Source organism: Sceloporus occidentalis, unplaced genomic scaffold (genome assembly GCF_023333645.1).
Source record: "Sceloporus occidentalis isolate IW3139 unplaced genomic scaffold, rSceOcc1.0.p SCAF_2, whole genome shotgun sequence".
NCBI classification, from domain to species: domain Eukaryota; kingdom Metazoa; phylum Chordata; class Lepidosauria; order Squamata; family Phrynosomatidae; genus Sceloporus; species Sceloporus occidentalis.
In genome coordinates this window covers 219411366-219438226 of record NW_028316982.1, presented here as the reverse complement: position 1 = coordinate 219438226, position 26861 = coordinate 219411366, and the positions used below count along the sequence as shown (strand labels likewise).

Sequence of the window (26861 nt, the reverse complement as noted above, 5' to 3'; positions counted from 1 at the left end):
AAAAATGACAGTGATAAGTGAGACCTTTCTCATTTTCCTAAAACCATCCCCACTTTGTTTGCACTAGTTTAGTTCTCATTACAACTGCATTTTCAGCTCTTTTTGGCTGGTGCTATATTTTTGCCAAACATACGTGCTTAGTAGGAAGCCATGTTTCTCAGCAGCAGTTTGACACTTGCAATGATTTCATTTCTTCTCTTTACAATAGGTGCTAAGAATTTCAATACACAGACTTGAACTGCCTAATCCAACTTCACATTCTTAAAGTATGTCTCTTGGAAATGAAACCCTTGTCTTGGTGGAAGGGACCATCAATTTATTCCTTGCTTCACAAAGAAACCAGTGACATTCTAAGAAAGTGGGCCACTGTGTCACTCATCGGGATGACAAGAAAGGAAGTCCATTCTGCAAGAAGGGGGGCAGGGGCAGGAGCATACACTAAATTGCCAGCCTTGCAATCCTTGAAAAATTTGTCAGTCATCAGAGACCTGACTCACTCTATCACAGAAACACAATCCTGTACTTTGAGAGTGTACACTAAATTTCTAACTTTTGAAAATAAGGTATTTTTAAAAGCATTGTTTTTCACAGCCACTGTTGCAAGTAGTTTGCATAACAGGAAGAGAAGGTAAGCCTGAATGATCACAATTTTCTCTTTATGCTGGTTGATTCTAGTATAACATCAGACAGAGAGACCACTTTGACCTGTATCAGCAGATATGAACAGCAGTGGACCTCAGGTTTGTGTGTATTCAGATGCATCATCTCAGGAGATTCTATAATTGTTCTTCTTGATGAACATAACTTGTAATGGAAGTGATTATCTCACATTTGCCGGTTTCCTTCCTTCCTTCCTTCCTTCCTTCCTTCCTTCCTTCCTTCCTTCCTTCTTCCATCTGTCTCTTCTCTTCTCTTCTCTTTTCTCTTCTCTTCTTTTCTCTTCTTTCTTTCTTTCTTTTTTGCAACTGAACATATCAAGGAAGTGGCAACCCAGTGCAAGTATATTGAAATACATGATTATGCATTATACATATTTCAAAAATAATATCATAGATCAGGAAGTTAGACTGGCTCCATCCATTTGAACATATTCTGTTGGGTATTCAATCCTTAATACCAAAGGCTACTCTGTCTATTTCAACTGTGTGTGTTTTTAAAACTGTTTCAAGGAGACATATTAATCTTTTTTTAAAAAAATGTGTTTATATGTGTGGTTTTAAAACTATTTCAAGTAGTTTTTAAAACTATTTAAAAATGTTTCCATATGTATATGTAATATTATTTTTTAAAAAAAATCTACTGTATGTCACTTGCTGTTTTGGTGTGCTAAGAAGCAATAGATAATTCATATATATATATATATATATATATATATATATATATATATATATTCACACAGGGAAGCCATATGGAGAAAACACTTGAAGGGAGAGAGATGAAATTCTCTTGAATTCCTTGAAATTCTTCCATTCCACTGTTTTGCTTATCTTGCCAAGATATTTAAAAGTAGGCTCAGACATGGTGAATGTGTGTCAGTTTCAGAAGAGCTAAACCTAAACTCAACCCTTCTTTGACTATTCTACAAAAGATTAAAGATCCAACTATCTATCTTTGGATAGTGTAGCTAGGGAAGCATCATTTCAGTATGAATAGAATCATGACACTTATGTGGTAGATTTTGATGACTTTAAAAAAATTGCATTTCAAGTGCATCTTTTAAAGTACTACAGGTTGTGAATGCAGTGCATCCATGTAAACTAGTCTTAACAGCATGCATACTGAATAAGAAATCTTTTTAATAATGAAGTTTTTGCATTCATATGAAGAGTTACCAGTTTTTTCAGTATTTAGGACACCAAATATTATAGAAGGCATTATTCTTTATGGATTGCAGAAGTCAGTGTTGACTAGAAAAGTCAAAAGAGATATTTTAATATATTGTTCAGTTAATTTTGACATATCCCAAGATTTCATTAAATAAATAATATTTCCTGGTGTGTGTGGACACTGTTTCAGGTGATTAGCTCAGAAATGTTAATGGATTCTCTGAAAACCACACACAAAAAATAGATTCAAAAATATCTTCCAGATCATTTAAACTGAGCACGTTAATAGCAGAATCTAAAAAGACAGGCCATTTTGAGCGACTTTCTACTACTTGACACAAGTAATCACAATTGGGCCCTAAAAAGACAAAGGAGGAGAGAAGCCACCTATTTGATCTGTCAAGTAACAATTATTCATCCCTGCTTCTGATGAGACATAGAGCAAATTCTCACTCTTGTCTGACACCTGTCAAACATAAGACCCATCTAGTTATAGCTTCTGTATACAATGACAGAAAATATTATAAAAAGTGTGGCACACAATACAATTGCAGAAGAGTGCAAGAAAGAAAACTGTAAAATGTTTCTGGCAAAGTACTTCAATAGACTGAGACAGAACTTTATTATGCCATATCAATACCATGCATCATTTTTCAGCTGATACTGTATGAGGGTTAATTGATTAGGACTATGGTCCAAAACACACTGCAGAAATAATCCAGTTTGAAACCACCTTAACTGCCTGGCTCAATGCTAGGGAATTCTGGGAACTGTTGTTCTGGTGCCACAATAAACTACAGTTCCCAGGATCCCTTAGCACTGAGCCAGTTATGTCTGCAGTTATTGGACCTTATTGCACAGAACTCCTGGGATGGGCTGAGAATGGTCCAAAGGGGGCTGGGAAGGGAATTGAATGAGTAGGGGACATATTTGACTGCACACAAGGAAGTCCCTCACTCGTTCCGTTCCCCTCTCTTCCCTTCCCATACTGTTCCAGAGGAGGCGATTTTTGAGAACTGTTCTGAACTGAGCAGGGACTCAAACCATGATAGCCAGAGTTATAGATTAGGATTACTCACAATTCCAAACATGCACAACAAAATTAACAGCACAGTTTTCATGCTTATTATTATTATTATTATTATTATTATTATTATTATTATTATTATAGCCCGCTTTTACCTTTTGGATTGAGGCGAGTTCCAAGCAAAAAACAAATCAATTACAAATACAAAGTCATAAAATCACAATCCCCATTCCCAACAAAACCAACAAATTATTTAGTCTAAAAACACTTCAGATTAAAATTCCAATCTAAATTAACAATTACAAAACAGGTAGATAGTAGTAGCGGCTATAAACAAACAGAGGGGCAGTCTAATTAGATGTTGGAATTAATCGGGGAAGGCCTGCCAGAAAAGATATGTTTTAACTGCCTTTTTAAAGGCTTCAAGAGTATCAATCTGATGGATCTCATCTGGCAGGCCATTCCACAGCTTAGGAGTGGCTGATGAAAAAGTCCTCTGGGACATCGTGGCTAGCTTGGTCTTCTCTATTATAAGTAATAACCAACACCTTGTATCGTGCCTGGAAGCTGATTATCAGCCAGTGAAGATCTTTTAGGATAGGTGTTATATGGCCTGACCTGGATTTCCCAGCGACCAACCTGGCTGCCATATTTTGAACTAACTGAAGCTTCCGAATTTGGCACAAGAGTAACCTCATGTAGCGTGCATTGCAGAAATTAAGATGAGAGGTTACCAGGGCGTGTACCACCATTTCTAGGTTGCCTGGCTCCAGGTAGGGCCACAGCTGGCGTATCAGCCGAAACTATAATAGGCATTCCTGGCCACTGCATCAATCTGTGATGACAGATGAAGAAACGAGTCCAGGAACAACCCCAAGCTGAGAACACGGTCCTTTAGGGGAAGTATGGCCCCATCCAGGACCGGTTGATATATCTCCAAACCCGGATTTGGGTTGCCTATGGCAAGTATCTCCATCTTACTTGGATCCAATTTGAGTTTGTTTTCCCTCATCCAGTCCATTACTGACTTAAGACATTCATCCAGATGAGAGATGCCTTCCTTAGTCACTGAAGCAGTTCGAGACAGAGAGAAATAGATTTGGGTGTCATCAGCGTACTGATAACACCCCACCCCATGTCTCCAGATGATCTCACTCAGCGGCTTCATGTAAATGTTAAACAACTTTGGGGACAGAATAGCTTCCTGAGGGACACCCGACTTGAGCTCCTTCTTGGACAAATAACTGTCCCCAAGCGACACCATCTGGAATCTGCCTGAGAGATAGGACTGGAACCACTGCAAAGCAGTGCCCCTGATTCCCAACTCTCTCAGGAGTTTCAGAAGGATACCATGGTCGATGGTATCAAAGGCCGCTGAGAGGTTCAAGAGCACCAACAAGGTCACATTTCCCCTTTCAATGCCCGGATGGAGATCATCAGCTATGGCAACTATGGCAGTCTTAACTCCGTACCCTGTTCTAAAGTCAGTTTGGAAAGGATCTAGATAATCAGCTTCTTCCAAGACTGGAGCTGAATAGCGACTGCTCTCGATCACTTTATCCAAAAATGGCAATAAAGAAACTGGTCTATAGTTTTTTGTGGGTTTTTTGGGCTATGTGGCCATGTTATAGAAGGGTTTATTTCTGATGTTTCACTGGCATCTGTGGCTGGCCTCTTCATCTCTGAAGATGCCAGCCACAGATGCCGGTGAAACATCAGGAATAAACCCTTCTACAATATGGCCACATAACCCGAAAAACCCACAAAAACTATGGATGCTGGCCATGAAAGCTTTTGACTTCAAACTGGTCTATACAGTACTTGTTTCTGTTCAGGGGATCCAGGGAAGGCTTTTTAATAGTAGTTTAACCACTGCTGTTTTCAGACTAGCAGCCTAGGGAATGGAAGGCAGCCTTCCCTGAGGGTAGCATTGATTATAGATTTCAATAAATTCATAGTACCCAGTCTTTTAAAGTTGGACATGCCTTGATCTCACTCTAGGAAGGTCCTTTATAGTCAAAACAGACTGGCACAGAACTGGAGTCCATACTTTGCCCCCATCCACCTGCTACTGAACGAAGACAAAACAACAGACTCGGATTAAACATGGGCCTAACTTTATTTAAGTTAAACCAGTCTGCAAAATGGGAAACACAGTTGGCTGTGCTAATGGCAAACAGTGCAGACCCAGAAATCATCCCATGAAGGAAATTTAAGAATGAAGAAATTCAGGTCAAAGGCTCATGAGACAATATCCCATCATATCCTGTCAAAGCTATATCTCCAACTGGGTACAGAGAGGTGAAGTCCTGCCTAGTGGACTATATAGAATTGGTTAGGTCTTGATGTGCTTTATCTGTCTGTTCCCCCAAGTCATGTCCACAGAAGAGTCCATCCCTAGGTGAACAAATCCATGATGCTCCAAAGATGTATACTCTCTTTGGACTTCATTGTGTTACCTAATCTCAAATAGCCAAATCTAAAACCACAGAACAAATAAATGCCCATTTAAACAGTGGTTGAAATAGTCAAAGGAGGTTATCACATGGAGGGTCAAAGTGTCATCCCATCCTTAACCAGTGGTATTCACATTTATCTGAAAAGAGCAATGGACTCATCATTTGGTATTAATGGGAATTTCTGTTAATACCAAATGATGGGTCCATCATGATAAGTGCATGGGCATGTGATAATTTTCTCCCCAATCACACAAATACCACAAGTTAAGGTCAGGAGCAATCCACTTTGCTACAGTCTGATAATCTCCAAAGTAACTAAAAAATAAATGCTGCTTCCAAGTGACACGCTAACCTTAGAACGGCCCCTGAGCATTCTTAAAGGTGCCGTTCCTGGAATGGGAGGCGGCAGGGAACGTTGTATATCGCACAGCGAGAACGCCGCCACCTCCGCCGAGCATTCCCCTTCCGTTCTGGGAGCCTTCTGTTCTGTTCTAGAGGGCCGATTTTTGAGAACGCTTGAGAAAGCATTCCCAAAAATCAGTTCTGGGGAACGCTCCCAGAACGGAAGGGGAACGCTCGGCAGCAGCGTTCTCGCTGTGCGATATACAGTGTTCCCTGCCACCTCCCATTCCAGGAACGGCCCCTTTAAGAACGTTCAGGGGCTGTTCTAAGGTAAGTGCAATAAACTTCAAGATGTAGTAAGTGGGGAAAAAATGGATGTGATTGTTGGCCAATTCAGATATCCTCCTCAAAACTTCCTACTTAGCTCCAGATATAGAGACTGGATAAACCCAGGATGAAACTAAAATGAATGGGGATGCTGTTGAAGAGTTGGAACTGGGTGTGGATGTGTACACACACAAGAGATAAAGAGTAAAGACTGTCATGGTAGAAATAAACCATGAATAACAGTCTTCTCTTTCACTAACATCCCCAAGATAGGAAGAGAAACCACTTAAGAATCTCCTTTGTCTTGCACATGGAACTTTCCAATGTTAACATTCTCTCTGTTGCAGCAGAGGAGTCAGGGCATGATAAAAAGGATGACACCATATGTTCCGCCACATGGAAACACAAGAAAGATCAGGATGAAGAGTGGTATTCAAAATAAAGATGCAGTGACCATGAATGTGGTTAATGGGCACAATATATCTCCCCTTCCTCCTCCTCCTCTCTATCCCAAACACATTTTCTAAATCTCTGATTTAGATTAAGATATTTATGTCCATTTGTGAGAAATTTTATTTCTAGCATTCTTTTTCCCCTCAGTTGATTTTTCTTGAATCTGTATCTTGTGAACCCTCACTTAGGCTGCGTCTACACTGCAGAAAATCCATTTTTACACCACTTTTATACAGCTTATTTTTCTTGGCAGCAGCCATTTTAGCTCATTCCAGAATAAAAGTAACACACTGCCAGGGAGGCACATTTCATTTAAGGAAATACTGTTTTAAAATAAATCAATCCTGGGAGGTGGATTTAAAAGTCTCTGATGATACTGGGACTGACAGAAAATATTATGGAATTAACAATAAATCATATGGATCTGTAAAATAAAATTGGAACAGACAGGAGCAAATCAGGGACTTTTTGGATACTTTCATCAATGTAGAAGAACCCTTAGTTTCACTTCACCAAACAAGTATCTGATTACTTTTATTCTACTATCTTGATAATAACTGTGAAGGCACCATCCTATCTAGAACATAACCCCATATATATGCATACAGTGGAACCTCGCCATACGCGTGTGCGCCATACGCAGCCTTGAGCATACGCACTCAAGCCGCGGCGCACGTGCGGGGTGGAAGGGGCGGCGCGTCCCATTTAATTGAATGGGCGCGCGCGCCCATTGTGCCCTGTGTGTGCCCGCGCTGCCGCGCCACCGCACACGAGCCCCATTGTTTACAATGGGGCTCCAGCATAGGCAGAAATCGCCATACGCGGCGGGATCCGGAACGGATCCCCCGCGTATGGCGAGGTTCCACTGTATTATAATTTTGGCATTTGGTAAACATAACAGTTTTCAGGCCAGCTCTCTAGGAAATAGCTTTCCATCCAATAAAATAGAGCCATGGCCACAATGAACTCCTTGCACTACAGCAAATGTGTCCTTTCTCATTCATATTCTGGAGGATCTATTCCCTAAATATGGACAAAGAATTTGCAGACACATAGATGTTTGTTCCAAGCAAGTGTGCTCACATATTGTTTGCATTTTATTTTGAACAACTGGGAGTTGTTTGGCTAAAGGATAATACATGGATTTAAAAAAAAATTGGGGGGGAAAAACCACACAGAAGGTTTATATTGAATAAATTTTATTTAAAGGGGGTATTTTGAATTATCCCTCCAACTTAAGGATCCTATGTAATATATCCAAATATAATTCTACAATAATTTTAAATGTATTTGTTAAGAAACAAGTAAACAAAATTCCTAGGAAATCTTGAAAGTATACAGCATCACTCTCTTAATGTTGTTTTTAAAAGTGGGATGGTAGGAAAGATGATTTGCATATATCATTAAATTTGCAATTACCATGTAAATGACAACCGAAGTAGGCACAGAGTTCAGCACTTTATTTGAAAAAAAAAAAAAGAGTTGATTTTAGAAGATTTTTCATCAGATGTGAGGCTTTACTCTGAGAATATGTACCCATCATCAGTCTGATAGGAACAGCAAATAAGCCTGCAATCCTTTCAGGTTGAAATGGCATTTAAAAAAAATGCACAGCAGGAATCCCTTCCTGAACTAAAATAAATGACAAAGTAAAAGACCAGTCTTCCATAGGCACTTAATGAAGACATGCTTCAAGGAGTTTTCTGTACCAGAGATCACTTTACACCCCAGAAGAAGAGAAAAACAGTAGAGCTTGGCAGTCAGAGACTGCAATCAAAAGAGAATAAAGAATATAACAAAATATATTGCTTGTTAAATCACTTACAGAGGTTTTCCTTTGGATTCACAAATCAAAGTTATAGATTGTCCTTCTTCTGGCCACAATGTGGAAGGTATTATTTTAACTGAAGGGATATCTGGAAGAAAAAAATACTTAATTACATTAACATTGCATATCAAAGATTCTATGCAAATTAAGAAAGCAACATTACACATTATTTGCAGGCAAGTTTTATTACTTAATGTATTGAATCTTCTTTTTTGCCAGCTCTGAGGCTAGATGGCATATAAGTTAATGTAACGATTTGCTGATAGACTGCAAGCTTCAGCCATTGAACATCGTTGAATGGGGTGAGTGGATTAGTTAGTGAACTTACTAGAAGGCATGACAATTCAGCCACACCACTATCAAGGCTGCTTTTGTGGTACCATGATTTTGAACAGATACCATTGCTCAGTACAGGAGGTGCCACATATGGCTTTTGAGAGGTGGTGTTATGAATGGCTATGCACCCGCCTGCTTCTGGACTACTATAGGATTATGTTCTGCCATTCGGCAGTATGGAATGGTGGAAACTGTCATCTTCCAGCAAATAGTCTGCCCAAATAATGACTGAGTCCAAATAGAAAATAAAGATTTCCCTATATTACTGAAGAATTGGTTTGAGTGCACGGTTATCCTACATTAGCATTTACAAATCTGGAATTGAAAGGTAAAATACAAAAAAATGATTTACTGAAAATGAATAACAAGCACTCCATGCAATTCTTTCTTTGTAGACTAGAAAAAAATGACTGCATTAAGAGTACATTTAAATAAGCATGTTTACTGCCATAGTAATCTAAAATAATAATAGAAACCCTTTGGAAGGCTTTTAGATTTTTTTTTAAAAAAATACCTTGGTACAGGCATTACAGAGGATATGATTTCTGGAATACAAAATAATGTCTCTCCACAAATAGATTATTATGTTTTGATTTTTTAAAATGTTAGCAAGCCATTTTGATGGAAAAGGCAGATAATATTACCATGCTGTAGTATATAAACTGTGTTAAACTTTAAATGGTAACTTCTTTTTCATGTAATTAACTTTCATTATAAAAGTTTGGTCTGTCACACACTCTGATTCAAATATCACCCCAGAAATGGAACCAGCAGGAAACATATTAATTAATGTACCTACAGAGAGAAGTCAGCTAAGCTCAATAGCTCCAGCTAACTGATATTCAGCTGTGGGTGTGGTAGGTACACAGCTAGTAGGGGAGGGGAACCTGGCTGATGGAGTCCAGTTTATTCTTTACCTGTCTCTTTGAGTTCTTCTCTTCTCTTATAAAACCAAATGGAATTCACTATATAGATATGCAAAGGCCTAAGGTTAAAATGGGAATGATATCTAGTACAGTCAGTGTGGCATAGTGGTGTGAGTGTTGGACTACGACTCTAGAGACCAGGGTTCAATTCCCAGCTTGTCCATGAAACTCACTGGGTAACTTTGGGCAAATCACATGCTCTCAGCATCAAGGCAATGACAAACCTCCTAAATAAATCTCACCAAGAAAACCTCATGATAGATTCAACTTAGGGTTATCTTAAGTCAGAAATGACTTGAAGGCACACAGAGAGACATAGTCAATAGAATCAGAGAACAGTCATTCCAGTGCATATTGCAAACATATACAGCATTTAGATCTGAGACATCCTTCAGCTCCTACAGTCACCTTCCTGAGATGAAGATAAGGAAAGCCTGCCCTGTTTTTCATTGTAGACAATTAGCCAGAATGGGTTTTGTCCTCCCTACTGATTTTCAGAAGAATTAAGTTTATCACACCAGTACCTGTAACATTCCCATATAGTCCTGGAAACGCTGCAACTCAGAAAGTTTGGAAAGCGGAAGGCTGCAGGGAAAAGCACACAGGCAGAGGCAACCCTGCCTGCCTGGCGCACACACACACACACACACACACACACACAGACAGGCATCCCTGGCTGCCTCACACACACACATACACACACACCTGGTTTCCCTAAGGACTGCTCCCTTTCCCTGGCTTCTCTTTTGTCTATTAGGTGCCCAGTATATGAGGGGGGGGGGGGAATTCTCCATCCAACAACATGCTACGGAGATGTTTACTTTGTGATCATTCTTTTTCTCGGGGGGAAAAAAGTATTACATGAATGGTTTTTGTGGGTTTTTCGGGCTAAGTGGCCATGTTCTAGAAAAAATTTTTCCTGACATTTCACCAGCATCTGTGGCTGGCATCTTCAGAGAATGCTTTGCCTGGAAAAAGTTGGGTGTATATATACTGTGTGAGCCTGGGAATGCAGGAATGATTTGCATGTGTATTGTCCTGTGCTGATGGCTGGCCTCAGGCTGGGAGTTGCCCCTGCATCTATTGCCTGTCTTGGGAGTGGGCCACAAGGACAGCAGGGTTCTGACCCATTTCTAGCCGGAGCAGACTTGGGCTGCTCTTTCATAACCATCTATTCTGGGACTTGGCTACTTATTTTGTATCTAGGAGATTCTCCCAGAGGCCCAAATGGTGAAGGAGTTACAATCCACTCAGTGCCATCTTGGCTTGAGAGATAAAAAGAGGTGGTTCCATACCCTAGGCTTGAACCTCGCCTCTAGAGTGTCAATTGATACCATTTGAGATTTTTCCTCCATGGGAATTAGGCAATAATCATGGGGAAATTTTCCACAATTCAATCAGGGAGGCTCAGTTTAACCAAGGGAATGCTGTAGACATAGTATATCTTGATTTCAGTAAGGCCGTTGATAAGGTCCCTCATGACATTCTTGCAAACAAGCTAGTAAAATGTGGGACAATGCAACTGCTAAATGGATTAGTAATTGGTTGACAGGCCAAACCCAAAGGGTGCTCAGCAATGGTTCTTCTTCATCCTGGAGAGAAGTGACTAGTGGGGTATCACAGGGTTCTATCCTCAACATCTTTATCAATAAACTGGATTAAAAAATTCAAAATGATATTAATAGATTAGAAAGCTGGGCCAAAGCTAAAAAAAAAAAAGAATTTCAGTGCTGAGAAATGTATGATACTGCACTTAGGGCAAAAAATTAAATAAAAATGAAATGTATAGATATAATGGGGGACATCTGGTTTAATGAGACTACATGTGAAAATGATGTAGGAGTCTTAGTAGATTACAAGTTGAAAATGAGTCAACAATGTGATGTAGCAGCTAAAAAGGCCAATGAGATTCCGGGCTGCATCAACTGAAGTATAGCATCTAGGTCAAGGGAAGTAACAGTGCCACACTATTCTGCTTTGGTCAGGCCTCACCTGGAATACTGTGCCCAGTTCTGGGCACCACAGTTCAAAAAGGATGTTGACAAGCTTGAGCGTGTCCAAAAGATGGCAAGTAAAAGGTCTGGAAACCATGCTCAGTGAGAAGCAATTTAGGGAGCTGGGTATGTGTCGAGTCGTACTTGTAAGGGGAGGAGGTTCCAGGAGTGAGGAGCAGCAAGTAAGAATGGACGAATCTGGGACGGGGCCGTGGAAATCCTGGGCTGGGACAGGAGACCTTGGCTACCAGAACGGAAGGAACGAGTGGGGATGTAGGGAGAAAGAAGTTCAGAGAGATAGGGAGGGGCCAGCCCATGCAGGGCTTGAAAGGTGAGCAGGAGAAGCTTGTACCGAATGAGGACGGGAAAGGGGAGCCAGTGAAGGGATGACAACAGGGGGGAGACATGGTCATACCAGCAAGCGAGTGAGATAATACGAGCAGCTGAGTGCTGAACAGAAATCAATGGGTGAAGGTGAGAGAGAGGAAGCCCTGCCAAGAGAAGGTTGCAGTAGTCAAGTCGAGAGACCACTAGGGCATGGGCCAACGTCTTTGCAGTAGAAGCAGAGAGATATGGACGGATTTTGGAGATATTATAGAGGAAAAATCTACAGACCTTGGCTGTGGCCTGAATCTGAGGGATAAATGACAGAGAGGAATCGAAAATATAACCAAGACTATGGGCTTCCTGGACCGACTGAATAGAGATGTTATTGACAGAGACAGAAAAGGAATATTGAAGGGTGGGCTTAGGAGGGAAGACAAGAAGCTCTGTCTTGGACATGTTGAACTTCAAGCGCCGATGGCACATCCAGTGGGAGACAGCTGTCAGACAAGATGAAACTTGCTGCTCAAGCCCTGGCGAAAGGTCAGGGGTAGAAAGATACAGCTGGGTATCATCGGCGTACAGATGATAAGAGAAACCGAAAGAGCTGCTAAGTTTGCCAAGAGACAATGTGTATAGAGAGAACAAGAGGGGACCCAAAACAGAACCCTGAGGAACTCCAACAGATAGGGGAACAGAGGACGAAGTTTGGCCACCCGAGACCACTGCAAAAGATCTATCTGACAGGTAAAATTTAAACCAATCGAGAATGGAGCCCGAGAAGCCAAGATCAGAAAGTAAGTCAACAAAAAGACAGTGGTCCACGGTGTTGAAGGCCGCAGACAGGTCGAGGAGGACAAGGATGGAGTAAAGGCCATTCGCCTTGGCCCACAGGAGATCATTTGAGATCTTGGTGAGGGCCGTCTTTGTGGAGTGCCGTGGGCAGATACCAGATTGGAAAGGGTCCAAAATGGAATTGGTTTCGAGAAACTCAAAACAGCGAGAGTAGACGACTCATTCCAGAACCTTAGAAAGAAAAGGAAGAAGAGAGATCGGGCGATAGCTAAACAAGGAAGAAGGGTTGAGAGAAGATTTTTTCAGAATACGGGAAACGATAGTGTGTTTAAAGACGGAGGGGAAGGAGCCAGAAGAAAGAGCCAGAAGAAGGAAGGAGAACAAAGCTATGTCTCTGAATTCTATCTTTAGTACAAGTTATGTTCACAAATTTGGTTTCACAAAATTAAAATGTCTCTGTGTGTTTGTGTCTCTCTGTGTGTGTTCACATGCATGCTGAGTTAAAAATATTTTATGTAGACAAAGCAGTAAAATGAGATTAGGCTGTATATAAAATACGTGCTGTATATATTACAAATTTCTATAAAATCTCTATCCCATCCTACCTGTTCCTTCCCCATGGCTCCAAAGTTTCTGCAAATTTCTCTCTATACCAATACTAATATGATGGGGGAGGAGTGGCCTCTACCTACAGATAAACTCTTATGTGAAAAAAATAATTATAGGGACAAATATTCCATGCTGCAATTGATTGCTGCTCTCCATTTACAGGGACCCCATGGAATTTTAATATGTACACAAAGAGAGATTGCTTCATCATATTAGATACAAAACCTACCCACGATCGCAATTTACTTACTTAAATTCATGGGTATTACAACAATGTATATTAATAGACAAGGAGTGATCTAAGTAGAATCTGAGAAAGGATATTAATAATAATAATAATAATAATAATAATAATAATAGGATTTATTTATATACCGCCCAATCACTGGGAATCCGAGTGGTTTACAACAGTGACATCCAAAAGTCAGATATAATATCCCTTTCTATACTGCAAAATAAAAATTGTCCCAAGAAAGATTTTCACACAAGTTGGGATCATTTTAAAATATTGTATCTTGATATTTTCTTGCTTTAATAAAATATCCTTATCTATAACAAAGTAAAATGTTTTACATTGAAATGTTTTACAGTGAACAGTGAAATCTGAAGCATAGGCTTGTTTAATCCATAGCTTCATTATTATAAATGTGTCATAATAAAAATATAGAAGCATTTAATTAATTTTCTCATAAACTTCTTGAACTTGATGTAGAATATGCATCACTATCATAAACTGGTTAGCAGAGATTGCAACAGTTTAGTCATTATGCTAAGAAATAGTTATAATAATGTACAAAACAGAGCAATCACACTGTTTGGGAAGGGAAGCAATGCATGAGCACACATAGGGATCATTCAGACATCATTTTTTTTAGCAGAACAATGTGAATAACCTCATTCACACATTCCGGGTTTCTTATTCATACTATAGAATCTCATGTCTGCTCATCTCTTCAAGTTGCTCACACATGGAAGCGCTCAAATAAACATGTAGTTGAGGATGTGAATGTATTCAAAACATGTTGAAGGCATGCAGATTTAATCCTGGGTCTATTCACATTGGTTATTCACACTGCTGAAGATACAAATCTTTAAAAAAAAATTGGGAAAAAACTCCAGTATTGTATTTCGGGTTAAGTGAGATTTTTGGCAGCCCTCCCCACAAACTTAATCGGGTGCATTCTGGATGCATGTGAACAACAAAGATTCAATCTATATTCATCCTGGATTATTTTCACCATCCGAATAACCCCATAGAGTCCTCTGTTACCGAATCATGGCTTGATGAGGTGGCAGCTGAATTTCTGCACCAGACTGACATAAGTAAAACTGAGAATGCTTGATTTTTAATGCACTTTTAAAATGCACTTTCTAACCCCCCCAGCCCCATTTATATATGCATATATGGTGTGCTAAACCAGATGTTTAAATGACCAATACCTATAAAAACTGAAAACACAACATTTTTTTTACTTAACCTATGTGCCAGTGGTGCTGGAGATGAGTACTAAAGACACCATGCACAGCTAAAAAGATGAATAAATGGGTCCTAGAACAGATCAAGCCAAGATGACTAAACTGAGGCGGTCATACTTCACCCACATAATGAGAAGGCAAAAAAAGGCATTAGAAAAGAATATGATAGTGGGGAACTTGGAGGGTAGTAGAAAGAGAGGAAGACCATGTGCCAGATGGATAGACTCAATCTGGGAGGGGTCTAAGCCTTCAGGATCTGAGCAGAGAGGTACAGGATAGAGGGACTTGGAGACATCTCATCCATAGGGTCACCATGAGTTGTTTTACTGCTTATGTCTCTTTAAGACAACAATTCTTTCTCCTTTAAAATCCTATCACCCTTTGCCAATGTATGTTTTCGTTAGAAATACAAACATTTTTGTAGTACCCCTATGTTCTCTGTTAGGATCACATCAGTTTCCCAATTATGTCATTCAAAATTGAGTTCATTTATCTCAGTCAGAATTGAGTAGTTTTAAACTGTAATTAGCAAAGAGTGTATATACTTTCAAAATAACAAACTGGACACATCTGTATGGTTTATCTGTAACTGGACAATAGTACACATAGCAACACTTGATGTGGTAGTCATTTGGGTAGTGTTTATGTGCACTTTTGGTTTTTGGAGTTTTTTTGCAAATAATCCTGGTGCCCTACAATTGGTTTCCTCTTGGTATTCTGCATTTGATATTCATTTTTAATTAGAAGTACTTCTCTTCTTTCACGGCTTGTTAACACTTTCATTTGGGAAGCATAGCTTTCATTAGCCCTGTGAATAATCACTATTCATTCCAGCAAAGTCCATTTCTTGCAATAACCTTGCTCTGACCTGATTATCAGTTAAACTACAAAAAACAGTGTCTAATTAGCCCATCAGTTCATGTTCAAATTCACATGACCTATCTTTATTACAAAGGTCTCTAACATAAATGTCTGTTGTCTTCCCTGACTACATCTAAAAAAACATTGCTTACCCCCGATGTGCCTATTCGATCTTGCTATGGAAGTCCCAAAGCACCAGAAAACGCCCCTGAATTTCTCTGATTTCACTAGGAAAACTGATTAAAGCAGCTTCTTTGGGTTTACATCTGACAACCTTTTTCTATTTCTACCAAACAATAGCAGAAAATGCAATACTGTTAATTACAGATTTCCTGGTTTAAATCTCATATGAAAGAAAAATATATTTCTAGAATACAAAGTCTTACAAAATATAGAATTTGCCATGAATCTGGACTCCTCTTCAGGCACTTTGTAATCATAAGTGAATGGTCCACACCTGCCCCATACACACCAGTATACATGACAACCAAACTGTCTGTTATTTATTTATTTATTTATTTATTTATTTATTTATGTATGTATGTATAGATAGCGCTGTAGCTGTCTGGCTGATATGCAGTTGGCATTAGTTTGAAACAAGGCCTAATTTTATTTGTAAACACTACATCAGGTAATGGGAATTAATTGCTTTGAAAAAAACCAAACCTTTCCAAGCTCTAGTGTATTACATATTTTAAGTGAATAGGCTCCTTTGTAATTTTGAGAAAGTCCATAGCATTAGGGAAAATGTCAAGCTGAGAAGTAGAAACAACACATTGTGCCTGCACCAGTCATGGAATTCAACTAAGATCTCTCATGAGTAAGAGATGGAGAACAAGATATAGAATAAAGTGAATCAGTTAACAACATCTAAAGCAGACACATTCTATTAGTTGTTGAATGGTGAGTCAACACATAGGACTTTATCGCATCGTCTCCAGTGCCTTACTTACCTCTTCCGAATTTCAGCCAAATCCAGAAGTTAAGCTGATTTTATCGCATGGACTTTTCCCTCAAGACAGCTTCCCGTTGCCTCCAGTGTTGAATTCAGGCCCTGTAAGTCACTTCGGTGGCCATTTTTTCCAAATCAAAAGCTTCAGAAGCGACATACGGAGCTTGAATTCAACACTGGAGGCAACAGGAAGCTGTCTTGAGAGGAAAGTCTGTATGAGAAAATCAGTGTAATCTCCGAATTTGGCTCAAATTCGAAAGAGGTAAGTTGGGCACTGGAGGAGGTGTGATAAAGTCCATAGATAAGTATAGCTGATTCAATAGATGTTGTTGTTATTGTTATGTGTGTTCAAGTTATTTCTGACTTAGGGTGACCCTAAGGCAAAACTATCATGGAGTTTTCTGGGGTCAAAGTCACCCATTGGATTTCCATGGCTAAGTGGGGAACTGAATCCTGATCTACAAAGTTGTAGTCCAAGGATCAAACCACCGGCTCTACCAAAGCTTGGAAAAAATTGCTTGTTTGCTTGTTTGTTTGCAATACTGTTATAGGCTGGATGCTACACTTTGAATGAGTATTTTGTCACACTCAAAATTTGCAGTGGGGAATAGAACAGGGTTAATTCAAAAGTGAGTATACACAGCTAAGAAATAATGCAGTTTAAGTGAATAAGAAATGTGCCAGGTAAAGGAACAGTGAAATAATAAAACATGGGGGATGAAGTACTAGCTAGCTGGCTAAAAGGTAAACAAAAAAAGATAATGAAAACCATTAAGACAGAACTGACAAGCTGAGAGATAAAGCAAATAATTGATGTAACCAGATCTAGAGAGTAGTGACCTAGACGGAGGTCCAATAAAATACTGCAGTGAGATGGGAGCTTGAAAGCAGAAAGCCAAAATGGAGGTTGGTGGAATCATTCAGTGAAATCTCTTACTGCTCATTGATTCAATGGGCAATAAGAAAAAGTTTGATGCACTGATTGGTTGAGATAATATAAATAAAGCCTTATGAGAGAAAATCTGTGTGGGTGTGTGGGGGGCTGGTTCCGTAACAGACTGTGCTAGAAGACACAATGCTATATGCACTCCTCAGAATGGATGAGAATACTATATTTATGCAGGTCCAAACAGATAAGAGTTTAATTCTATGTAACAATAGCTATGCTGGGTTAATGAAATATATTGAGATGCCTCTTTAAGATGTAGAAATTCTTCTACACATGTGATGTGAGATATATTAATGTATAATCAGCTTTTTGTAAGATGTTGCTCACTTACCAATGTAACTTACTATGTGTCTTAAATGTTTGAGAGATGTCCCTTATAAAAGATAATATGCATACTTTGGCAATGTAATGTCTATCTGAACAAGATATAAAGTCAATGACAAGTACACTATGTAAAATCCATGATAATAGAAATAGGACTAGAAATGTCTGTGTGATACCCAATTTAGCAGAAAGAACTAATTCAAGCAAATTTAATGATAGACAGGGTCTCTTATGTCTAGCAGACAGTTCCAATGCTAGCAGACAATCCTAACTCCTCAGATAATTGTCATAGACACTAAATGATAATAACTTTTTATTGAAAGAGAATGAACCAAGTCATTAAATACTTCAGGGCACATACAAACTACAGAAATTATAACGATACTGAAAGATGTATGGGGGCGATCCCCCCCCCACACACACACACACAAATAAATGCTGCATTTCAGAAATGTTCTTGTTTTCCTGCATTCTTCACTCTCCACAGAATATCTCCTATTATTACACAACATGAATGCTCATTAGAAAAGCTTTATTTAGTTCTTAAAAATGATATGAATAGTTGGATTCAATTAGGTACTTTCAAGAAAGCTAATATCCTTAATCCCTTTGTGTTCAGCTCTTTAAATGCTTGATTGAAAGTTCTGAGAATGCTTAAATATACACCTGCTGTCTCTCTTTTACAGCCCTTGAGTGTCAAAGCTTGATTCTACAGAGGTTCTTTCTCTCTCTCTCTCCCCCTCCCTCTCTCACTTTAACATTTAAAACAGTTTGAGATGATAGGTCTTTTTTCAGACCTGCCAAACTTGAGGGGAAAAAACATGTCTGTGTTGAATAAGCAAAACCGAGTTAAAGAATTCCAAGGAAATAGACAAAATAAAAAAGCATACAGTATACTTTGTATTAATTCCTTGCCAAAAGGTAAACACAGTCCGTCCTATTAATGTCCAAATATGGGACTGATGTTCATGTTATGCGGCCTACAAATTAAATCTATTTATATGCTGAAATAAATCAATCCCCAACCCTAGCAGTCATAAAAGTAAACTAATAAAATGAATAAAATAATAGTTTATTCATCAGTGCGTACAAATCTGCATTAATCTTTTATACCTTATATTTTACTAGTAAATTATCTCTCCACTTTTGTTTCCAAGCTATTCATATATTTCTGTGTTCTTTGAAAATATCAGACTTGGTACAGACATAACATTTAGGCCCTGATTTGTGCTCCTAAGAAAGTCTAGGGATTCTGAACTATGGTTAGCACAAACCACAGTTCAGAATGTTAATCTTTGTTGAGATTCCACAGAATCTGTTCTACATTGTCTTGTTGATAATGACAATTCACATTATTTTCAACGGCATTGCTTCAGTGACAAATTTACCATTCAACTCAAGGTATCTATTTGAAGGGCAGTGCTAATAGCTTTCCAGATTATCTACCCTTGCTGGTGGCGAGGAAGTTCCACACTATGTGTTCTGGGTTCCCTAAACCCAGCTGCTCCCTCAGGATGCAGCAACTATCCTAATTTGAATGCTGAAGACTATATGCCCAGACTGGGAGGGTGATGCCTTCTTAATTTCAGGCAGAGAGAAGAAAAGGTCTTGATCTGGCCCTGTTTAGCTTTCTTTAGTTGATGCAGCTGCTGTTGATGACTACAACCACTGTGTTTGATCACACACAGTCTCATAATGAACCCAGAGAGAAGTCAGCAAAATTGCTGAGCCTTGTTCTAGATTAGAGAGAGAAAATTGTTGGAGATTTTCTGACAGCTTCAGTTGACCAATTAAATGGTTAGCTGAAAAAACAGAAGGTGAATTTTTCACACCTGAGTTTAGAGGACCTTGAGCAGATGATTGGGAGAGGAAGGGTATGAATGATATGAGTGTTTGGGAGAAAATTTTGAGGGAATCATTAGGAAGAGCTACTGGATTCTTTCTGCCCAGCTGACTCTTTATAGGCATAGAGATGATCATAGCCAGGATGTTGATACAGATAAGCAAACTAACTATACTTATATAGTGAGCAGCTCCACTTCAATCCATGTTTCTAAGTACAATGTGCACCTTATCCCAATTATAGTTAGGTAATCATATCTAAATTACATGGAGAGAGAAATCCCAGATTCAAGTAGGGTTCAGCAAAAGAATAGGCACTAGGGACCACGTTGCAAACGTACAATGGCTAATGGAATTCCAAAAGAAAATCAGCATTTATTGATTAGTGCAAAGCCTTTGACTGCATAGATGATGAAAGGCTATGGAATGCCCTTAAAGACATGGGAGTGCCAACACATCTGATAATCCTGATGAGGAATCTGTACTCAGGACAAGAGGCTACTGTCAGAACAGAACACAGAAAAACAGAATGTTTCCCAGCTGGCAAAGGAGTCACACAAGGCTGTATCCTTTCACCCTATCTGTTCAACTTGTATGCAGAACATATTAAAAGAAAAGCAGGCTTGGACACAGAAGAAGGAAGAGTGAAAATAGGAGGAAGAAATATCAACAATCTAAGATATGCAGATGGCACTAGCACAAAACCTCACAGACCTGGAGCACCTACTAAGGAAGATCAAAGAAGAAAGTGCAAAGGCAGGCTTATGTTGCACCTAAAGAAAACAAAAATAATGACCACCGAAGGCCTTCACAAATTCAACCTAGAAAATGAAGAGATAGAAATAGTAAAAAAATTCCCATACTTGGGATCAAACATTGATAGAAATGGAGATTGCAGTCGGAAAATCAGAAGATTAAAAAGAGGGATGGTGGCTATGAAAGAACTAAAAAAGATTCTAAAATGCAAAGATATACAACTGAGCACAAAAGTTAGAATCATACAAGTCATCGTATTCCTTGTTACCATGTATGAATGTAAGAAAGATGATAGGAAGAAAATCCATTCATTTGAGATGTGGTGATGGAAACGTGTGCTGAGGATCCCATGGACAGACAAATGGGTCCTAGAACAGATCAAGCCAGAAACCTCCCTGGAAGCCAAGATGACCAAACTGAGGCTGTCATACTTTGGACACATCATGAGAAGGAAGGACTCATTGGAAAAGACAATAATGCTGGGAAAGGTGACAGGAAGAGGAAGGGCACATGCTAGATGGATGGACTCTAGTAAGGAGGTCACGAGAGTGGAGTTGCAGGAATTAAGCAGAGCAATGGGGAACAGGGGGTCTTGGAGATGTCTCATCCATAGGGTTGCCATGAGTCATGATCGACTCAAGGGCAGTTAACAACAAAAATCATATCTAGATCTTATAGAAGTTACTTTTTTGGAGGTTCATGGAACTTTAGTAAAAAAAAAAAAACTTTTCCAGCTCTGATCATGTCATGTCATCTTTAACCCTAATTAAGTCTGTTTTTACTAAACCTTACTGACGGAAGGTGTGGTGTAAATCTCCAAGCAAGCTGAAATCTTTTTTCTTGTTGTTAGTGAGGCAACCATGCAGTGCTTATAACACCCGCAGCTAGAACAAGTGTTATGGACCCAAGCATACTAATGCATTGATTACTTGTGGGTAATATTCTTAAGATGTTTTTAATAGCATTTCATATCCTAGAGTGCACCTGCTCTAATCTTGCCTTGCTGAATTCATTTTCCACTATATTTATATTCCTATGTAATTTTTGTGCAGTCTATCAGCAGTTCTTCTGTGTGTGTCACAAAGCAAATTAGTATGATTTAATCCACCATGTATCCAGTTTTGCTTCCACCAGTTTATTTGAAAAGTGAACTAAAACTAATGTCATATCTTGATGACTTTATGACTTAACGATGTCTGCATATTTCGGCTTTAATACATTTTTCTGACTTTTTATTATTATGTCACTGAACCACAACAATTCTGAAAGAATTCTGAAAGGTTATGGAGAAAAGGAGCAATAAACATTTTCCACCACCTGGTCCTAAAATGCTCTTAAATCATAATTTTATATAATTCCCTGCATAACTAATTCATCCATTATATTTTGATGAACACTGGAAAATGATATTTTCACATTTTGCATTTTAATGTTATCTGTCTTTCACATTTCATTTGGCTCCCCCCCCCCCGGGGGGGGGATATTTAGTTCAAGTGCACCTGAGGATAATGTGATATTTAAAAGATCACTATCATAAAATTAAGCTTATATTTCCAGACATACACAAAAATACAGTTTTGATGTGGAGATTCTCTTGTATAAACCAGTTATAGAACTTCTTCAAAAGTTTGTGCCACATCTCCAAACTATCTAAATAGGCAGCTGTGGAAGAGCAATAACACAGCATAATCCATTTATAATTACCATCCATCTTGTTGGTTACACTCCAGAGAACATAAAATATTCTGCTGTGTGCACTTGGCAATGCTCAACAAGTCTCTTAAAAGTACTAGTGCATATTTTAGTTGCTGTGTCAATGCACTATATAAGAATATGGGGTTGAGTCTTGGTTTTTTTTACTTCCTCCCTCCCCTGGTGTTGACTGTCATGACCTTGGAGACCCAGTTGGTGCCAACACTGATTTGCCTGTGAGTCCGGCGCTAAAAACCACAAGAAACCAAGTTGGAAGAAAAGGCCACAACTTTTATTAACACCAGCAAACCAGAACAGAAGGGTTGGCACAAAGCATAAGGTCAGGATCTGAAGCATCGAATAATCCCACGGTTAATCGATCAGCAGTATGCCTGGTGACTGCCAGGCATTGGGATGACCTAGGGGCTAAGGAACGCCAACTGGCCACCATAACACCAGGTGCTCTCTAGTTCCCAAAGCCCCTAGTCACTGGGAGGCATAACCAAGTTGTGGCCACTGCAATGGCCACAACGCAAGCCCTGCTCGCCCCCGGGTCCCTATTGACTCCCAAACCAGTGCTCCATAGCCCTGGTACCCAAACCAACCAGATCCTGGCCTATGCTGCCGCCCCAAGTTGTGACAAAAACCCAGCACCCTAGCGGAGGGTGGGTGGGAGAGCTGAGCGGCAAATGGCTGCAGGGCCTAGCCGCATGGCCCTTAATTATGCCAAGGCCCTGCCTCCTCACCTGATGGTGAGGCTCTTTCTCAAGGGCAAACCAGCCAATGGGCTGCCCTAGAGGACCAAAGCCTCACCATAGACACTTACTCCGCCCCTACCAGAGCAGCGCGGGCAGAAGGGGGGCCCTTCCACCCAGCGCCACCAATCAGGGTGGAGGACAGCCCCAAGCCAGAAGTTGGGGCCAGGGAGCCGCACCGGCTCCCTACAGCAAAGTGGCCGGCCCATGCAGTTGGGCAACCACGTTTTCACTCCAGTGCCACCATAATAAAAAAAATCATTGTGAATCAAATACTTTGTAGATATGGTTTCAGACTGCTTTAGTTGGTATTGTGGCTGTCATCTTCAGAGAATGCTGGCATGGAGGAGAGTGGGGTGTATATACTGTTGGTTGAGAGGAAGCAATCTGCATGTTAATCTGTGTATTGTTCTGTTGTTGAATAGCAGAGCCTCAAGGTTAATGAACCCTTGTTGGCTGGGAAACCCCCTCACCCAGGGTGGTTTTCATTTGAATTTGCTGGGTCTTGATTTTCATGTTTTTCAGGACTGGTAGCCAAACTTTGTTTACTTTAAAGGTTTCTTCTTTCCTGTTGAAGTTGTCCAGGTGTTATGGAGTTCAAGGGTTTCATTGTGCATTCTGACTTGATAATTGTTGCCATGGTCCAGAATTTCAATGTTTTCAAACAGCATTTAATGCCCAGGATGGTTTATAATGTATTCGGCTACTGCTGATTTTTCAGGCTGACCCAGTCTGCAGTGTCTCTCATGTTACTTGATTCATGTTTGAACACTGTGTTTGGTGGTCCCTATGTAGACTTGTCTGTAGCTGTACGGTATGCGATAAACTCCTGCAGCCATTTCTCACCAGTTTCTCTATTTTGTCTGTGACTCCTTTGATGTATGGTAAAAAATCCTTCCCTTTGGGTGGTTGTTTGTCTTCATTCCTATGGAGGTGTTTTTTTTTTGGGGGGGGGGGGCGGGGGGTCTGGCAGCCCTTCTGATGTGTGACCTGGAATAACCATTAGCCTGTAGAGCCCAGTCTAGGTGCTTCAATTCATCTTCCAGGAAGTAGGGTTCACAGATCCTTTTTGCCTGGTCTACCAGTGTTTTTATTGTGCTTCTTTTTTTTGTCCTGGGTGATGATTGGAGTTCTTGTGTAGGTATCTATGTAGGTTTTCTGTGTATTGTGTAGTAGTGTAACCTGTTTATGGCAAAAAACAATCAGCTGGGTTATTGTGGCAATAGGACCTAAATTTAGATATTTCCAAAGCCACATGGGAACCATATGCCCCCCCCCACCCGTATAAATCAAGATTAGCACTGATAAAATAGAGGACCTCAAAATTAATATATTGCACCTGTGCCATGTACGGATGCGTTTTATGCAGCTTCCAGCGTACACAGAAGCCGCTTGGGGGGAGAAACAATAGTGTGTGTGCCCGTGATGCGCATGTGCTGCTCCACCACATGCACGCACCCCATTATTTCCTATGGGGCTTGAGCACAGGCAGATTTTCCCTTATGCAGGAGGATCCGGAACGAATCCCCCACGTAAAGAGAGGGCCCATTGTATAAAAATAGTTTCTAACATGTGTGAAAACTGCCCCAGATGATGAAAAATGTCTCTACAAAATATTTGAAAGGTTGTGACACCTTAGGTTCATTTGAACACATGTGGTTGAACTGTCCCAAGGTTAATGATTTTTGGAATGCAATACTGATGCAAATCTTTCTTATTGTGAAACAAACTGTAACCTTCTGTCCGGGCCTTCTCTTATTGTCAATTTATTGTAAAGGGAACACACATCTGAAACATCGTAAGCTTATCAGTACTGGGAAGAAGGCGGGATATAAATAAATGGAATAATAGTAATAATCACATTTCTCCTCTCAGCAGCCAAGAATATAAGTGCAAGAAGCTGGAAAACAGGGAATATACTAATAAGTGACTGGTGGAAAAGAGTTTGGGACACTTGGTTATTGGAAAAACTTTCTTATATTTTTCAACTCTGTAAGAGACAAAAGAAATTGGACACCATTTTTTATGATTGGTCGGTGTTTATTGATTACGTCAATACCAACTCACTTGCTATCGGACCTCCTACTCATCAAGCTATTGTTTGGAAAGATACTTTGATCCCAACTTCATCACCTAGTGAATGTGAGTGATGTCTTTAGAATTTTGTTATTGCTATTACCCCACAAAAGATAGCTATTATGCAAGTTTACATATAGTCCTCCAAGGCTATTTGTTATATATGTATTAATTATTTGTTTTGTATTGTCCAAGGGCATGAAGCCCCAAGGACACCCCTTTTCCAGGCCATGGGGCAGCAACATTTTGCCGCTTCTCCGTGGCCTGGAAAAGTGCCGGGTTGGACCTGCAGGGGTTGCCAGTGAGGCTGCCCTGCCTCCAACATGGCATGAAAAGGGGTGGCTGTGGACTGCCCCTTTTCTACCATCTGTACCCACCTATGATTTCACTGTATTTTTATTTTTATTCCAAGATAAATGAGCAATTTATTTAATGCCCCAAAATTATTTTATTCTTAATTTAAATATTAGCCCAGTCTCTGTTGCTCAGTGAATTGTACTAATGACTGTAGCAGACAATTTTTTTTCAATTCATACAGACTTGTATGGTATATCATTGAAATATTTTGGTAAATTCAAACGTTCTTCTTTTTTAAAAAGTCTTGCTGTAACCATATAAATGGGGGAAAATTTTGGTCTGTTTATTGCTGCATTGTGTGTAAATGGATGGATTTTCCCCAGATCTAGAGAGCAGCTTTAGAGAGTGCATATGAAATTCACTTTGGGGAAAACCTGGGGACACCACTTCCCCCTCCCCCCACTAGTCACACAAAATACTGTGTTTGGAAGCTAATAAGTTGAGCCCTGCTCTCTCAAGAGCAACAGAAAGTAATACATGATGTGAAGAAAATTTGAACACCCACAGAGGCACTCCTCTTTCACAGCAGTAGAAACTGAACAATCAGTAACAATGCTTATGAATTCTCCTGAGCTTTGAACAGTGCTACAGCTAATTTTAAAATTTTCTGAACTGCTTGTCATGTACAACATAGTCAGCTAGGGTATATGATACCAGAGCCTAAAGATTATACGCTATTTTGAGGAGCAAAAGGAGTGCAACAAAATTAATTCCTCATCTTCTACCATAATATTTTCGAATTCTGAGTAATACTATCTATCTATCTATCTATCTATATATATATATATATATATATATATATATATCTCACAGGCAAAAGAAAAAAAGAAGTCTTCACATGCTAGTTGATGGCTATATTTTATTCTTTAAAAAATTATACAGTGGGCCTGCTGCACTGGCAGACTAGCTATCTACAGAGTGGCACATCTGTATCTCATTATGTTCCATATTATTCAATGATGACACATGTTCACAGATGCTCTGATGCATACACACATCTGCACATTGCCACCCATTGGATAATAAAGGGCCTTGAGTGTCTGCATTTTCCCCCATCTCTAGGTGTGTGTGTGTCTAGAATCAAGCCCCCACAGATAGGAAGGATTCACTCTATGATTGTCCTGTTATGTGATTATCCTATTTTTTCTTTAAAAAAGCACAAGCCAAAAAGCTTTTTAGAAAAACAGGATAATCATATAACCTTTTAAAAGAATAAAATACAACCATCAACTAGCACATAAAACTTGTTTCTTCTTTTGCCTGTGGATTCTTATATTTGCTTTCCAGTTCCTGGTTGTACTTTTAAAATAAAACACAGCTATACAATATGAGCAACAGGACTTGTGTTGAAATTAAGAAAGACAGGTGTCATAAGCTACTAGATGCTGTGGCTAATAACATGTTCTAAAACTGCTGCTGAATTTATGTCTCTTATTTGGGGAGGGGTGGATTCCAGATCATGGGTGCCACCACAGAAATATCACAGAAGGATCTCTGACGATGACCACAGCTGTCAGGTAATTCTATAAGACATTCTTTCAGATACTGTGCTTCCCTATTTTTAATACTTTATAT

At 39.5% G+C, this 26861-nt stretch overlaps 1 protein-coding gene across 2 annotated transcripts in view; it reads right to left on the bottom strand.

Moving 5' to 3' along the window:
- Positions 1–26861, bottom strand: part of CADM2 (cell adhesion molecule 2) — a 562189-nt gene that overhangs the window by 111920 nt on the left and 423408 nt on the right. For both annotated transcript variants that reach the window (XM_089512206.1, XM_089512207.1), the window contains one exon: positions 8260–8350. In XM_089512206.1, coding sequence (XP_089368332.1) covers positions 8260–8350 — 91 coding nt within the window. The remainder of the gene's footprint in view (positions 1–8259; positions 8351–26861) is intronic.